The sequence below is a fragment of the Bombina bombina genome, chromosome 4 (assembly GCF_027579735.1).
Source record: "Bombina bombina isolate aBomBom1 chromosome 4, aBomBom1.pri, whole genome shotgun sequence".
Lineage (NCBI taxonomy): Eukaryota > Metazoa > Chordata > Amphibia > Anura > Bombinatoridae > Bombina > Bombina bombina.
The window spans coordinates 660,690,071-660,706,012 of record NC_069502.1 but is presented as its reverse complement, the minus strand read 5'-3'; the positions used below and the strand labels follow the sequence as shown (position 1 = coordinate 660,706,012).

Genomic DNA, 15,942 nt, shown 5'->3' with positions numbered 1-15,942 from the left:
GGAAGTGGCAAAGAGCACCACAGCAGAGCTGTCTATATAGCTCCTCCCTTAGCTCCACCCCCAGTCATTCTCTTTTCCTACTCTAAGTACTAAGAAGGGTAAAGTGAAAGAGGTGATAAAATATTAGTTTTTAATTTCTTCAAGCAAGAGTTTGTTATTTTAAATGGTACCGGTTTGTACTATTTACTCTCAGGCAGCAGATGGATGAAGACTGCTGCCTGGAGGATGATGATCTTAGCATTTATAACTAAGGTCCATTGCTGTTCCCACAGAGGCTGAGGAGTACAGGAAACTTCAGTGTGAGGAACGGTTTCATGCTATATAGCAACGAGGTATGTTCAGTCATATTTTTTCTGGAGAGACTGTGTATTTCAGAAAGGCTGACATTATACTCAAGAGGGTAAGGGTAAGCAGTAATCCTAGAGCTAAAAGAAGGGCATTACTTAGCTTGCATATGGGGCCAATTACAATTATGGTTGACACTGAATGTAAAATGTTTGTGTGCAAACGTTTTTTGGATGAGAGTGCTTTAACGTTTTTGTGGGCAATAAACGTTTTGGGCAATTTTATTAGGGCACACATGGCTTATCTTTAGGGTCTTGGAAACCACATGACTAGTTATAACCGCTCTGGTGCAGTTCTTTAAGGCTGAGGAAACATCAAGTGAGATGGGCGGGGCCTATTTTCGCGCCTCAGATGCGCAGTTAGTTTGTCAGCAAGCAGCAAGCTCTAACTCCTGAGGGCCCTGGTGTATGTTTTGGGCCAAATTGAAGCTTTTACCCCACACTTTCAATCCCTGAGGGCAGGTAGGGCCACAGCAGGGCTGTGGCAAGGTGCTGAGGGGTCTTTTTCCGGATCAGGGCCTATTTTCAATCCGGTTTGGACATTAAGGGGTTAATTGTTAAAAAAAAGTTTGTGGTGCAATCTTAACTACCTATAGTGGGTCTACATACAAAATTTTGAAAAAATGTTTTGCAGAACGTGTATGCTTTTTTTTCTCTTAAAGGCGCAGTACCGTTTTTTTAAGATTGTTATTTTTTTCACTAAATAAAGTGTTTTCATGCTTGTTTGTATTACTAGCCTGTTCAACATGTCTGACATTGAAGAAAGTCAATGTTCAATATGTTTAGAAGCCATTGTGGAACCTCCACTTAGAATGTGTCCCTCATGCACTGAAAGGTCAATAAATTGTAAAGAACATATTTTAGCTACTAAAAGTATGTCGCAGGATGATTCTCAGTCAGAAGAGAATCAGGTTTTACCATCTAATTCTCCCCAAGTGTCACAACCGTTAACGCCCGCACAAGCGACGCCAAGTACTTCTAGTGCGTCTAATTCTTTCACCCTGCAAGATATGGCCGCAGTTATGAATACTACCCTTACAGAGGTTTTATCTAAGCTGCCTGGGTTGCAGGGGAAGCGCAGTAGGTCTGGTGTGAGAACTAATGCTGAGCCCTCTGACGCTTTATTAGCTATATCCTATGTACCCTCACAATGTTCTGAAGTGAGGGATTTGCTGGCTGAGGGAGAGATTTCTGATTCAGGAAATATGTTCCCTCAGACAGATTCAGATATGACGGCTTTTAAATTTAAACTAGAACACCTCCGCTTATTGCTCACGGAGGTTTTAACGACTCTGGATGATTGTGACCCTTTTGTAGTTCCAGAGAAATTGTGTAAAATGGACAGATTCCTAGAGGTTCCTGCCTACACTGATGTTTTTCTGGTCCCTAAGAGGATTTCGGAAATTGTTACTAAAGAGTGGGATAGACCAGGTATTCCGTTCGTTCCCCCTCCTACTTTTAAGAAAATCTGATGCCGTGCGGGACTCGTGGCAGATGGTCCCTAAGGTGGAGGGAGCTATTTCTACCCTGGCTAAGCGTACAACTATACCTATCAAGGACAGTTGTGCTTTCAAAGATCCTATGGATAAAAAATTAGAGGGTCTTCTGAAGAAAATATTTGTTCACCAAGGTTTTCTTCTCCAACCTATAGTGGGCATTGTTCCTGTAACTACTGCAGCGTCCTTTTGGTTCGAGGCTCTGGAAGAGGCTCTTCAGGTTGAGACCCCATTAGATGATATTCTGGATAGAATTAGGGCTCTCAAGCTAGCTAATTCTTTCATTACTGATGCCGCTTTTCAATTGGCTAAATTAGCGGCGAAGAATTCAGGTTTTGCCATTTTAGAGCGTTATGGCTTAAGTCCTGGTCTGCTGATGTGTCATCAAAAGCTAAGCTTTTAGCCATCCCTTTCAAGGGTAAGACCCTATTCGGGCCTGAACTGAAAGAGATCATTTCAGACATCACTGGAGGGAAAGGCCATGCCCTTCCTCGGGATAAGCCGAATAAGATGAGGACCAAACAAAATAATTTTCGTTCCTTTCGGAACTTCAAAGGTGGTCCCTCTACCTCTTCCCCTGCCGCAAAGCAAGAGGGGAATTTTGCTCAATCCAATTCAGTCTGGAGACCTAACCAGACTTTGAACAAGGGTAAACAGGCCAAGAAGCCCGCTGCTGCCACCAAGACACCATGAAGGGGTAGCCCCCGATCCAGGAACGGATCTAGTAGGGGGCAGACATTCTCTGTTCACTCAGGCTTGGGCAAGAGATGTTTAGGACTCCTGGGCTTTAGAAATAGTAACCCAGGGGTATCTTCTAGAGTTCAAAGATTCTCCCCCAAGGGGGAGATTCCATCTTTCTCAATTGTCTGTAAACCAGACCAATTTTGGATCTCAAGATCCTAAACAAATTCCTCAGAGTCCCATCCTTCAAGATGGAGACCATTCGGACTATTTTGCCAATGATCCAGGAGGGTCAATATATGACCACTGTGGGCTTAAAGGATGAGTATCTACACATTCCTATCCACAAAGATCATCACCAGTTCCTCAGGTTCGCCTTTCTGGACAAGCATTACCAGTTTGTGGCTCTTCCCTTCGGGTTGGCCACAGCTCCCAGAATTTTCACAAAGGTGCTAGGGTCCCTTTGGGTGGTTCTAAGGCCACGTGGCATAGCAGTGGCGCCTTATCTGGATGACATCTTAATTCAGGCGTCGACTTACCAGCTAGCCAAGTCTCACACGGACATCGTGTTGGCTTTTCTAAGATCTCATGGGTGGAAGGTGAACATAAAAAAGAGTTCACTTATCCCTCTCACAAGAGTTCCATTCCTGGGAACTCTGATAGATTCAGTGGACATGAAGATTTTTCTGACAGAGGTCAGGAAATCAAAGATTTTAACCACCTGCCGAGCTCTTCATTCCATTCCTCGGCCGTCAGTGGCTCAGTGTATGGAGGTAATCGGACTAATGGTAGCGGCAATGGACATAGTTCCATTTGCTCGCTTGCATCTCAGACCACTGCAACTATGCATGCTCAAACAGTGGAATGGGGATTATGCAGATTTATCTCCTCAGATAAATCTGGATCAAGAGACCAGAGACTCTCTTCTTTGGTGGTTGTCACAGGATCATCTGTCCCAGGGAATGTGTTTCCGCAGGCCAGTGTGGGTCATAGTGATGACAGACGCCAGCCTATTGGGCTGGGGTGTACTCTGGAATGCCCTGAAAGCACAGGGTTTGTGGACTCAGGAGGAGGCTCTCCTCCCGATAAATATTCTAGAACTGAGAGCGATTATTCAACGCGCTTCAGGCGTGACCTCAGCTGGCTTCGGCCAGATTCATAAGTTTCCAGTCGGACAATATCATGACTGTAGCATATATCAATCATCAAGGAGGAACAAAGAGTTCTCTAGCGATGATAGAGGTTACCAAAATAATTTGATGGGCAGAGACTCACTCTTGCCATCTATCAGCAATCTATATCTCAGGAGTGGAGAACTGGGAAGCGGATTTTCTAAGTCGTCAGACTTTTCATCCGGGGGAGTGGGAACTCCATCCGGAGGTGTTTGCACAATTGATTCAGCAATGGGGCACACCAGAACTGGATCTGATGGCGTCTCGTCAGAATGCCAAACTTCCTTATTACGGGTCCAGGTCAAGGGATCCTCAGGCAGTACTGATAGATGCTCTAGCAGTACCCTGGTCATTCAACTTGGCTTATGTGTTTCCACCATTTCCTCTCCTTCCTCGTTTGATTGCCAGAATCAAACAGGAGAGAGCTTCAGTGATTTTGATAGCACCTGCATGGCCACGCAGGACTTGGTATGCAGACCTGGTGGACATGTCATTTCTTCCACCATGGACTCTGCCATTGAGACAGGACCTTCTGATTCAAGGTCCGTTCCAGCGTCCAAATCTAGTTTCTCTGCGACTGACTGCTTGGAGATTGAACGCTTGATTTTATCCAAGCAGGGGTTCTCTGAGTCGGTCATAGATACCTTGATTCAGGCTCGAAAGCCTGTCACCAGGAAAATTTATAATAAGATATGGCGTAAATATCTCTATTGGTGCAAATCCAAAGGCTACTCATGGAGTAAGATCAGGATTCCTAGGATTTTGTCTTTTCTTCAAGAAGGATTGGAGAAGGGGCTATCAGCTAGTTCCTTAAAGGGACAGATATCTGCTTTATCAATTCTACTGCACAAGCGTCTGGCAGATGTTCCAGTCGTTCTGTCAGGCTTTAGTTAGAATCAAGCCTGTGTTTAAACCTGTTGCTCCGCCATGGAGTTTGAATTTAGTTCTTAAAGTTCTTCACGGGGTTCCATTTGAACCCATGCATTCCATAGATATTAAGCTTCTATCTTGGAAAGTTCTGTTTTTAGTTTCTATCTCTTCGGCTCAAAGAGTTTCTGAACTATCTGCATTGCAATGCGACTCGCCTTATTTTGTTTTCCATGCTGATAAGGTGGTTTTGCGTACCAAACCTGGATTCCTTCCTAAGGTGGTTACTAATAGGAATATAAATCAGGAAATTGTTGTTCCTTCTCTGTGTCCTAATCCTTCCTCTAAGAAGGAGCGTCTGTTGCACAACTTGGACGTGGTTCGTGCTTTGAAGTTTTACTTGCAAGCGACCAAAGATTTCCGTCAAACATCTTCTTTGTTTGTTGTCTATTCTGGAAAACGTAGAGGTCAAAAAGCTACGGCTACCTCTCTTGCCTTTTGGCTGAAGAGCATCATCTGTTTGGCATACGAGACTGCTGGACAGCAGCCTCCTGAAAGAATACAGCTCACTCTACTAGAGCGGTGGCTTCCACATGGGCTTTTAAAAATGATGCTTCTGTTGAACAGATTTGTAAGGCTGCGACTTGGTCTTCGCTTCATACCTTTTCCAAATTTTACAAATTTGATACCTTTGCTTCTTCAGAGGCTGTTTTTGGGAGAAAAGTTCTTCAAGCAGTGTTGCCTTCTGTTTAACCATCTGTCTTGTCCCTCCCGTTCATCCGTGTCCTGTAGCTTTGGTATTGTATCCCACAAGTAAAGGATGAATCCGTGGACTCGTCTTACCTTTATAGAAGAAAACTAAATTTATGCTTACCTGATAAATTGATTTCTTCTATGGTAAGACGAGTCCACGGCCCGCCCTGTCATTTTAAGACAGATTGTATTTTTTTATTTAAACTCAGTCACCTCTGCACCTTGTAGTTTCTCCTTTTTCTTCCTTTACCTTCGGTCGAATGACTGGGTGGGGGAGCTAAGGGAGGAGCTATATAGACAGCTCTGCTGTGGTGCTCTTTGCTACTTCCTGTAGGGAAGGATAATATCTCACAAGTAAAGGATGAATCCGTGGACTCGTCTTACCATAGAAGAAATCAATTTATCAGGTAAGCATAAATTTAGTTTTATTTTAACTAGGTAGACTAGTTAGTAAATTATTATTAACTATTTACTAGCTACCTAGCTAAAATAAATACAAATGTACCTGTAAAATAAAACCTAACCTGAGTTACACTAACACCTAACCTTACACTACAATTAAATGAATTACATTTATTAAATACAATTAACTAAATTACAACCCCCCCCCACTAAATTACACAAAATAAAAAAGAAATGATCAAATATTTAAACAAATTACACCTAATCTAATAGCCCTATCAAAATAAAAAAGCCCCCCTAAAATAAAAAAAAAACCTAGCCTAAACTAAACTGCCAATAGCCCTTAAAAGGACATTTTGCAGGGCATTGCCCCAAAGAAATCAGCTCTTTTATCTGTAAAAAAAAATATGAACACCCCCAACAGTAAAACCCACCACCCACACAACAAACCCCCCCCAAATAAAATCCTAACTAAAAAAAAATTAAGCTCCCCATTTCCCTGAAAAGGGCATTTGTATGGGCATTGCCCTTAAAAGGGAATTTAGCTCTTTTTCTGCCCAAACCCTAAGCTAAAAATAAAACCCACCCAATAAACCCTTAAAAAAACCTAACACTAACCCCCGAAGATCCACTTACAGTTTTTGAAGACCCGACATCCATCCTCAACGAAGCCAGGAGAAGTCTTCATCCAAGCGGCAAGAAGTGGTCCTCCAGACGAGCAGAAGTCTTCATCCAGGCAGCGCGGAGCAGCTCCATCTTCAAGACATCCGGCGCAGAGCATCCTCTTCTTTCCACGTCTCTTCTCGAATGAAGGTTCCTTTAAGTGACGTCATCCAAGATGAAGGTGAAAAAATCCTATTGGCTGATGCAATCAGCCAATAGGATTGGGCTTTGTTCCTATTGGCTGATCCAATCAGTCAATATGATTGAGCTCGCATTCTATTGGCTGTTCCAATCAGCCAATAGAATGCAATCTCAATCCTATTGACTGATTGGATCAGCCAATAGGATTGAAGCTCAATCCTATTGGCTGACTGCCTCAGCCAATAGGAATTTTTTCAACTTTAATTCCGATTGGCTGATAGAATCCTATCAGCCAATCGGAATTCAAGGGACGCCATCCTGGATGACGTCACTTAAAGGAACCTTCATTCGAGAAGAGCCGTGGAAAGAAGAGGATGCTCCGCGCTGGTTGTCTTGAAGATGGAGCCGCTCTGCGCCGCGCAGATGCCATCTGGATGAAGACTTCTGCCCGTCTAGAGGACCACTTCTTGCCGCTTGGATGAAGACTTCTCCCGGCTTCGTTGAAGACTTCTTGCCGCTTGGATGAAGACTTCTCCTAGCTTCGTTGAGGATGGATGTCGGGTCTTCAAAAAAGTGGATCTTCGGGGGTTAGTTTTATTTTTTTTTAAGGGTTTATTGGGTGGGTTTTATTTTTAGCTTAGGGTTTGGGCGGAAAAAGAGCTAAATGCTCTTTTAAGGGCAATGCCCATACAAATGCCCTTTTCAGGGCAATGGGGATCTTAGGTTTTTTTAGTTAGGATTTTATTTGGGGGGTTTTGTTGTGTGAGTGGTGGGTTTTACTGTTGGTTGGGTGTTTGTATTTTTTTTTACAGGTAAAAAAGATGATTTATTTGGGACAATGCCCCGCAAAATGCCCTTTTAAGGGCTATTGGCAGTTTAGTTTAGGCTAGGGTCTTTTATTATTTTGGGGTGACTTTTTTTATTTTGATAGGGCTATTAGATTAGGTGTAATTAGTTTAAATATTTGATAATTTCTTTTTTATTTTGTGTAATTTAGTGTTGTTTTTTTTGTAATTTAGTTAATTGTATTTAATAAATGTAATTTATTTAATTGTAGTGTAAGGTTAGGTGTTAGTGTAACTCAGGTTAGGTTTTATTTTACAGGTAAATTTGTATTTATTTTAGCTAGGTAGTTAGTAAATAGTTAATAACTATTTACTAACTAGTCTACCTAGTTAAAATAAATACAAACTTAGCTGTGAAATAAAAATAAAACCTAAGCTAGATACAATGTAACTATTAGTTATATTGTAGCTAGCTTAGGGTTTATTTTATAGGTAAGTATTTAGTTTTAAATAGGAATTATTTAGTTATTAATAGTAGGTTTTATTTAGATTTATTTTAATTACATTAAAGTTAGTGGGTGTTAGGGTTAGGGTTAGACTTAGGGGTTAATAACTTTAGTATAGTGGCGGCGACATTGGGGGCAGCAGATTAGGGGTTAATAAGTGTGGGTAGGTGTCGATGGTGTTGGGGGCGGCAGATTAGGGGTTAATAAATATAATGTAGGTGTCGGCGATGTCGGGGGCAGCAGATTAGGAGTGTTTAGACTCGGGGTTCATGTTAGGGTGTTAGGTGTAAACATAAATTTAGTTTCCCCATAGGAATCAATGGGGCAGCGTTACAGAGCTTTATACTCCTTTATTGCAGGTGTTAGACTTTTTTCAGCCAGCTCTCCCCATTGATGTCTATGGGGAAATCGTGCATGAGCACGTAAAACCAGCTCACCGTAGCGCTGGTATTGGAGTGTGGTATGGAACTCAATTTTGCTTTACGCTGCAATATTGCCTGCTAACGCCGGGTTTTTGCAAACCTGTAATACCAGCGCTGTAGGTAAGTGAGCGGTGACAATAACTTGCAAGTTAGTACCGAGCAGCTCTTACCGCAAAACTCGTAATCTAGCCGATAGTAAACCTATAGTCCTTTCCACTGGGAAGACACATTTTCTGAAAATATAATGTCAGACAGTGGAAAAGTGATTTATGCAGATCTTAAAGGGATACTAAACCCAAAAATGTTCTTTCATGATTCAGATAGAGAATACAATTTTAAACAACATTACAATTTACTTCTATTATCTAATTTGCTTCATTCTTTAGATATCCTTTGTTGAAGAAATAGCAATGCACATGAGTGAGCCAATCGGACGAGGCATCTATGTGCAGCAACCAATCAGCAGCTACTGAGCCTATCTAGATATGCTTTTCCGCAAAGTATATCAAGAGAATGAAGCAAATTAGACAATAGAAGTAAATTAGAAAGCTGTTTAAAATGGCATGCTCTTTCTAAATCATGAAAGAAAAAATTTGGGTTTAATGTCCCTTTAATTGGGTATGTGCTACAGATAATATTTGAGAAAGTGTTACATTCATTATTGTAAAGAGTAAGCGTAAGGGTCAATAACATGCAGACTATTTTACCTCATAATGTGTGTGATGAACGTTATCGTGTCCTCAGTTAACTTTGAATTGTGTAATGATATGAATGAAAATCTATTTCTATCAGTGCATTGCCAATATATGGGGTGATTTAGTAGGAACAACACAAACATCTATTTGTGTTCAAATTTAGGTTACAGTGAAGAAAAAAAAAATATAACAAACTACTAGTTTCAATATTTGTAACGGTTGACTGTATTTTTTGATGCCTCTGCTTCTCAACAGAGATAGCCCTCCTCATGTTCCAGTGAATGAACTCTCCACGAAACTGGTCATAGATGTTATTGGAAATATGACAACCACAATTCGCAGTCTCTTACCTGACCTACTAGTATTTCCAGCACTTGGTAACCATGACTACTGGCCACAGGTGAATTGTCTGTGTACAAATGTCCCTTAAGATTTTGACATTACATTTTTAACTATTTGGAAATCCATGTCGTGTTTATAGGTAACTTTAGAGTAAAGAAGGAATATTTTTAGAAATGCATTCATGAAAGACAGACAAGCTACATGCAGACCAAGGTGTATGTTGAAAGAAATTATGTGACACACACATTTTATTGCCTGAATTAAACAGTTTAACAAGAACATTTAGTGCTGTACAAGTCAGAACTGTGCCTTTAAACTTAACTACTGTACATATTCTCTGAAGCAGATTCCACTTTATGTAACAATAGCAATAATGTGACTTCTGAAGCATATATGTCGCTTGTTCTCCAATTTAATTCCTTCACACAATCCGACGTGTGTGTATATGTATATGTATATATATATATATATATATATATATATATATATATATATATATATATATAATCAGTGACGTGCAGTGAGGTCAGAGGCAGGTGAGGCACTGGCTAGGATATGCCTTCATTCTTTAGATATCCTTTGTTGAAGAAATAGCAATGTACATGGGTGAGCCAATCACATGAGGTATCTATTGTGCAGCCACCTATCAGCAGCTACTGAGCATATTTAGATATGATTTTCAACAAAGGATATCAAGAGAATGAAGGAAATTAGATATTAGATGTAAATTGGACAGAAGGGGTGGGAGAGACAGGGAGAGAGAGATAGACAGAGGGGGAGAGAGAGACAAAGAGACAGAGGAGAGAGAGAGAGAGACAAAGAGAGACAGAGGGTAGAGAGACAGACAAAGAGACCATGGGGGAGAATGAGACACATAAGGATAGAGACAGAGGGGGTGGGAAAGACAGGGAGAGAGAGATGGATAGAGAGAGAGAGAGAGAGAGACAGAAAAAGAGAGAGAGAAGAGAGAGAGAGACACAGAGGGGGAGAGAGAAAGAGAGACACAGAGGAGAGAGAGACAGAGGGGGAGGGAGAAAGGGAGAGACAGAGGGGGAGGGAGAGAGAGACAGAGGAGAGAGAGAGACAGAGGAGAGAGACAGAGGAGAGAGAGACAGATGGGAGAGAGAGAGACAGATGGGAGAGAGAGAGACAGATGGGAGAGAGAGAGACAGATGGGAGAGAGAGAGACAGATGGGAGAGAGAGAGACAGAGGAGAGAGAGAGAGACAGAGGGGAGAGAGAGACAGAGGTGGGAGAGAGAGAGACAGAGAGGAGAGAGAGGGGGAGAGAGAGAGAGGGGGAGGGATAGGGATAGAGAGACAGAGGGGAGAGAGAGAGACAGGGGGGGAGAGATAGAGAGAGAGAAAGACAGAGGGGGAGAGATAGAGAGACAGGGGGGAGAGAGAGAGAGACGGGGAGAGAGAGAGAGACAGGGAGAGAGAGAGAGACAGGGAGAGAGAGAGAGACAGGGGGGAGAGAGAGAGAGAAACAGGGGGGGAGAGAGAGAGAGACAGAGGGGAGAGAGGGGGAGAGGGAGAAAGAGAGACACAGAGGGGAGAGAGAGAGACAGAGGGGAGAAAGAGAGAAGAGAGAGAGAGAGAAGAGAGAGACAGAGGGGAGAGAGAGACAGAGGGGGAGAGAGAGAAAAAAGACACAGAGGGGAGAGAGAGAGACAGACAGAGGGGAGAGAGAGAGAAAGAGGGGGAGGGAGAAAGGGAGAGAAGGAGGGGGAGGGAGACAGGGGGAGGGAGAAAGAGAGAGACAGAGGAGAGAGAAAGAGAGAGAGGAGAGAGAGAGGGGAGAGAGAGAGAGAGACAGATGGGAGAAAGAGACAGAGGGGGATGGAGAAAGGGAGAGACAGAAGGGAGAGAGAGAGAGGGGGGGAGAGAGAGAGAGAGAGACAGATGGGGGAGAGAGACAGAGGGGGATGGAGAAAGGGAGAGACAGAAGGGAGAGAGAGAGAGAGAGAGAGAGGGGAGAGAGAGAGAGAGAGAGAGAGAGGAGAGAGAGAGAGAAAGAGAGAGAGGAGAGAGAGACAGAGGGGGAGGGATAAAGAGACAGAGGGGGAGGGATAGAGAGACAGAGGGGGAGAGAGAGACAGAGGAGAGAGAGAGGGGAGAGAGAGAGACAGATGGGAGAGAGAGAGAGACAGAGGGGGATGGAGAAAGGGAGAGACAGAAGGGAGAGAGAGAGAGAGGGGAGAGAGAGACAGAGGGGGATGGAGAAAGGGAGAGACAGAAGGGAGAGAGAGAGAGAGAGAGAGGAGAGAGAGACAGAGGAGGAGGGATAGAGAGACAGAGGGGGAGAGAGAGAGATGCGATGAGAGAGAGACAGAGGGGGAGGGATAGAGAGACAGAGGGGGAGGGATAGAGAGACAGAGGGGAAGGGATAGAGAGACAGAGGGGAGAGAGAGAGAAGAGAGACAGAGTGGAGAGAGAGGTAGAGGGAGAAAGAGAGACACAGAGGGGAGAGAGAGAGACAGAGGGGAGAGAGAGAAGAGAGAGGGGAGAGAGAGACAGAGGGGGAGAGAGAAACAGAGGGGGAGAGAGAGAAAGAGAGAGACAGAGGGGAGAGAGGGGAGAGAGAGACAGAGGGGAGAGAGAGACAGAGGGGAGAGAGAGACAGAGGGGGAGAGAGAGAAAGAGAGACACAGAGGGGAGAGAGAGACAGACAGAGGGGAGAGAGACAGAGGGGGAGGGAGAAAGGGAGAGACAGAGGGGGATGGAGAAAGGGAGAGACAGAGGGGGATGGAGAAAGGGAGAGACAGAGGGGGAGGGAGAAAGGGAGAGACAGAGGGGGAGGGAGAAAGGGAGAGACAGGGGGAGGGAGAAAGAGAGAGACAGAGGGGAGAGAGAGAGAGACAGAGGGGAGAGAGAGAGAGACAGAGGGGAGAGAGAGAGACAGAGGGGAGAGAGAGAGACAGAGGGGAGAGAGAGAGACAGAGGGGAGAGAGAGAGACAGAGGGGAGAGAGAGAGAGACAGAGGGGAGAGAGAGAGAGACAGAGGGGAGAGAGAGAGACAGAGGGGAGAGAGAGAGACAGAGGGGAGAGAGAGAGACAGAGGGGAGAGAGAGAGACAGAGGGGAGAGAGAGAGACAGAGGGGGGTGGAGAAAGGGAGAGACAGAAGGGAGAGAGAGAGACAGAGGGGGGTGGAGAAAGGGAGAGACAGAAGGGAGAGAGAGAGAGAGAGAGAGAGAGGGGAGAGATAGAGACAGAGGGGGATGGAGAAAGGGAGAGACAGAAGGGAGAGAGAGAGAGATACAGTGAGAGAGAGAGAGAGAGAGAGGGGAGAGAGAGAGACAGAGGGGAGAGAGAGAGAGACAGACAGAGGGGGAGGGATAGAGAGACAGAGGGGAGAGAGAGAGAGAAGAGAGACAGAGGGGGAGAGAGAGACAGAGAGACACAGAGGGGAGCAGGAAAGACAGACAGAGGGGAGAGAGAGAGACAGAGGGGGATGGAGAAAGGGAGAGACAGAAGGGAGAGAGAGAGAGAGAGATACAGAGGAGGAGGGATAAAGAGACAGAGGGGGAGGGATAGAGATACGATAAGAGAGAGAGGGGAGAGAGAGAGACAAACAAAGGGGGGAGAGAGAGAGAGAGAAAACAAGAAAAAAAAAAGTTGAAAAAAAAAAGTTGAGAAAATAAAATTGCACCAGTACAGTACCATAGTGTAACTTACTCTCTCTAGATTGTCATTGTAGACTTGTACTCACACACTGACTGCACACATGCTGCTGTTCTGTAGGCTGCCTGGCTCACAAACAGGGCAATAAAATACTTTACTTACCATTATCCAGGGCAGGTCCATCTCAGCACTGTCAGGCAGGCTCAGCACTCAGCTCTTCTGTCTTCTCCGGTCTCTTCTCTCTTCTTGTCCTTGATTCCCGCCAGTCCTACTGGAGCACGCCTCCAAGAGCAGTGAGCTCTGAGCCTCTGACACCCACGTCACACTCAGGCAGCTGCTTAGAGAGCAGCCTCTAATAGGATCTGTATGGGCTGCAAAGAGACTTAAGTGCCACTGGGTGGCGCAGTCTCTAGCAGCACTTAGACATGGAGCAGTGAGCTGAGCTCTGACATCACACTCTGACATCACACTCCGGCAGCTGCTTAGAGAGCAGCCTCTATAAGATACGGTATGGGCTGCAGACAGAGACTTAAGTGCCACTGGGTGGCACATTCTCTAGCTGGCGGGTGGCAGGCGGCAGAGGTGGGGGGGGGGGTACCTTGGTTACCTAAAAAAATATTTATATATAAAATTAAAAAAATATATATATTTTTTATTTTTAACATTATAAATAAAGTGAGTGTAATTACACACATAGGACAGGGGAGGCACTGCCTCTACTGCCTCCTATGACAGCATGTCACTGATATATATATATATATATATATATATATATATATATACTGTATGTTGTGCGATACTTTGATTTTCGTACTGCATGGTGTATATAAACGTCTGAGCATCAGGAAGCTCCTGCAGTCACGGCTATTAAGTTACAACTGAGAGCTGAAGTTCCTGAGCTCATGGCGTTTGTCTTCATATGGAACCGGAGCTCGATCAGTGCTTCAGTTCCATATGAGGGCAGATGCCAGATCGTTACAGATGGTGACACTGTGTTTATAACAGTCTGTTACGATCATCTGCTGGTGCCGGTGGGAGGTGTAGTAGGGAATCCTGAATGCGGGTGGGCAGTCCAGCAGTGGAGGGACAGGGAGAGATATGTAAGCTACAGTACAGAAAAAGGGAGTGGGGATCCCTAACTAAGGATTGTGGGAGGTGGGGGGACTACTAGACTACAGAAAATATAAGAATAATAAAAAAAAAACAATAAAAAATGGTATAAAAAGGGTTTTATAGGTACTGGCAGACAGCTGCTAGTACTTAAGATGGTGCACAATAGTTAGAGGGGGGGAGTGTTAGAGAGCTGTTTGGGAAGGATAATGGAGGTTGGAGGCTAGGGGGGGATCCTACACTGCAGAAAAAAAGCCTTACATTTTCATACTGGCAGAGTGCCAGTACCTAAGATGATAGTGAAGAGTGGGGGGTGAGGGAGGGAAGAGAGCTGTTTTGAAGGGATAAGGGGGTGGGAAGTGTCAGGTGGGAGGGTAATCTCTACACTAAAGCTAAAACTAACCTTACAAGCTATCTAATTTAACCCCTTCGCTGCCGGGAATAATAAGTGTGGTGTGCAGCTGCAATTAGCGGCCTTTTAATTACCAAAAAGAAATGGCAAAGCCATATGTCTGCTATTTCTGAACAAAGAGATCCCAGAGAAATCAAACAATATAACAGTAGTGTATCTTTCCAGAAACTTTTTTTTATCTAAACGCGGCTAACCTTAAAAATATAAATGATCCCAAATTAATTTGTAAATAAGAAACAATAATAACCGGAGTATAAGGTAGCGGAAAACAGTATGCAAGCTTGGATTTCTTATTTAAAAAGTCCTATCTAGAATTATCTCCATAAAATAACGTCAAACACTTAATGTTAGCTAATATATTTAAAATAAAAAATAAATGTGATATATATATATATATATATATATATATATAGCATATAGGGCAGATATATAAAAGACACTGGTATCCGTATTTAAACAATAGTTTCCTTATAAAATCTCCAAATATTCATACAAATTGGAATTCACACATTCAGTCACAGAGCTCTGTGTTGGTTACAAATATCTGTATTTAAAATCCAGTACGAAACACAATAAAAACCGGTCATTATTATTGCTGATCATTAGATTTGGGTTTTAAAATATCCCTGTCTGTGGGATCCACAGCTTCTTTCGTAAGCAATAAAAGTACTGTCTCTTAGATGGCTCTGTTATAATGTATAGAGTGTAGAATGTATAAAGCTGGGGATTAAGTGAGAAAAAAAACAATACCTTGACTCCTCTTAGCTTTATTTGCAGCGTGTAGTGTTATATTGAACTTTGTCACTCAGTCACGTGACCAGTAGGCACCCAATCTGATTGCTACCTTTATTCCATCACTTCTGAGTTAGCGAGTCTCTCCAGTCCGAGATGATCGTATACCTAATGAGCGCTCAAATATATACTTAACATTGGGGTACTCCTGCCAGAGGTTTGGCACACTTCCCCTTCCTGTTCTCTTACTGACCAATCTCCACCAATGCTTTGCAGACCAATATCGATCAGATATAGCAGTCTCTATGTGTTTCGGCTGTGAAGCCTTTATCAAGATCAAGTTCCCAGGGAAGCTAGTGAAAAAGTTAACCATTTTTCTTTCTAATGACACGGTGAGTCCACGAATCATCATCAATTACTATTGGGAATATCACTCCTGGCAAAGAACACCACAGCAAAACTGTTAAATATCATTCCCCTACCCACAATCCCCCAGTCATTCTCTTTGCCTGTAGTGCAAGGAGGAGGTAAAGTTTAGGTGTCTGATGAGGTTTTCTTCATTCAAGATTTTATTATTTTTTTAGCAGAATAAGCTTACTCCGTTCTTTTCTGGGGTCTAGCCTAGTCCACATCAGTCTCTTCAGTAGGGCAGTGGTGGCTTTTGAGTATTTGAGAACTTGTGAGGTACAATCCTCACTGCTGCACACTCTCAAACCAGGTGAGCTGTCCTGCTGCCAGACAGCACTTTCAGGTAAGTGCCATTTTAATTTTCTTTTGCAAGGAGATTGCTGGCACT

At 43.6% G+C, this 15,942-nt stretch overlaps 1 protein-coding gene across 1 annotated transcript in view; it reads left to right on the top strand.

Moving 5' to 3' along the window:
* SMPDL3A (sphingomyelin phosphodiesterase acid like 3A) overlaps positions 1–15,942 on the top strand; it is a 91,654-nt gene that overhangs the window by 39,992 nt on the left and 35,720 nt on the right. The window contains exon 3 of the mRNA XM_053710776.1: positions 9,183–9,327. Within this exon, the coding sequence (XP_053566751.1) occupies positions 9,183–9,327 (145 nt within the window). The remainder of the gene's footprint in view (positions 1–9,182; positions 9,328–15,942) is intronic.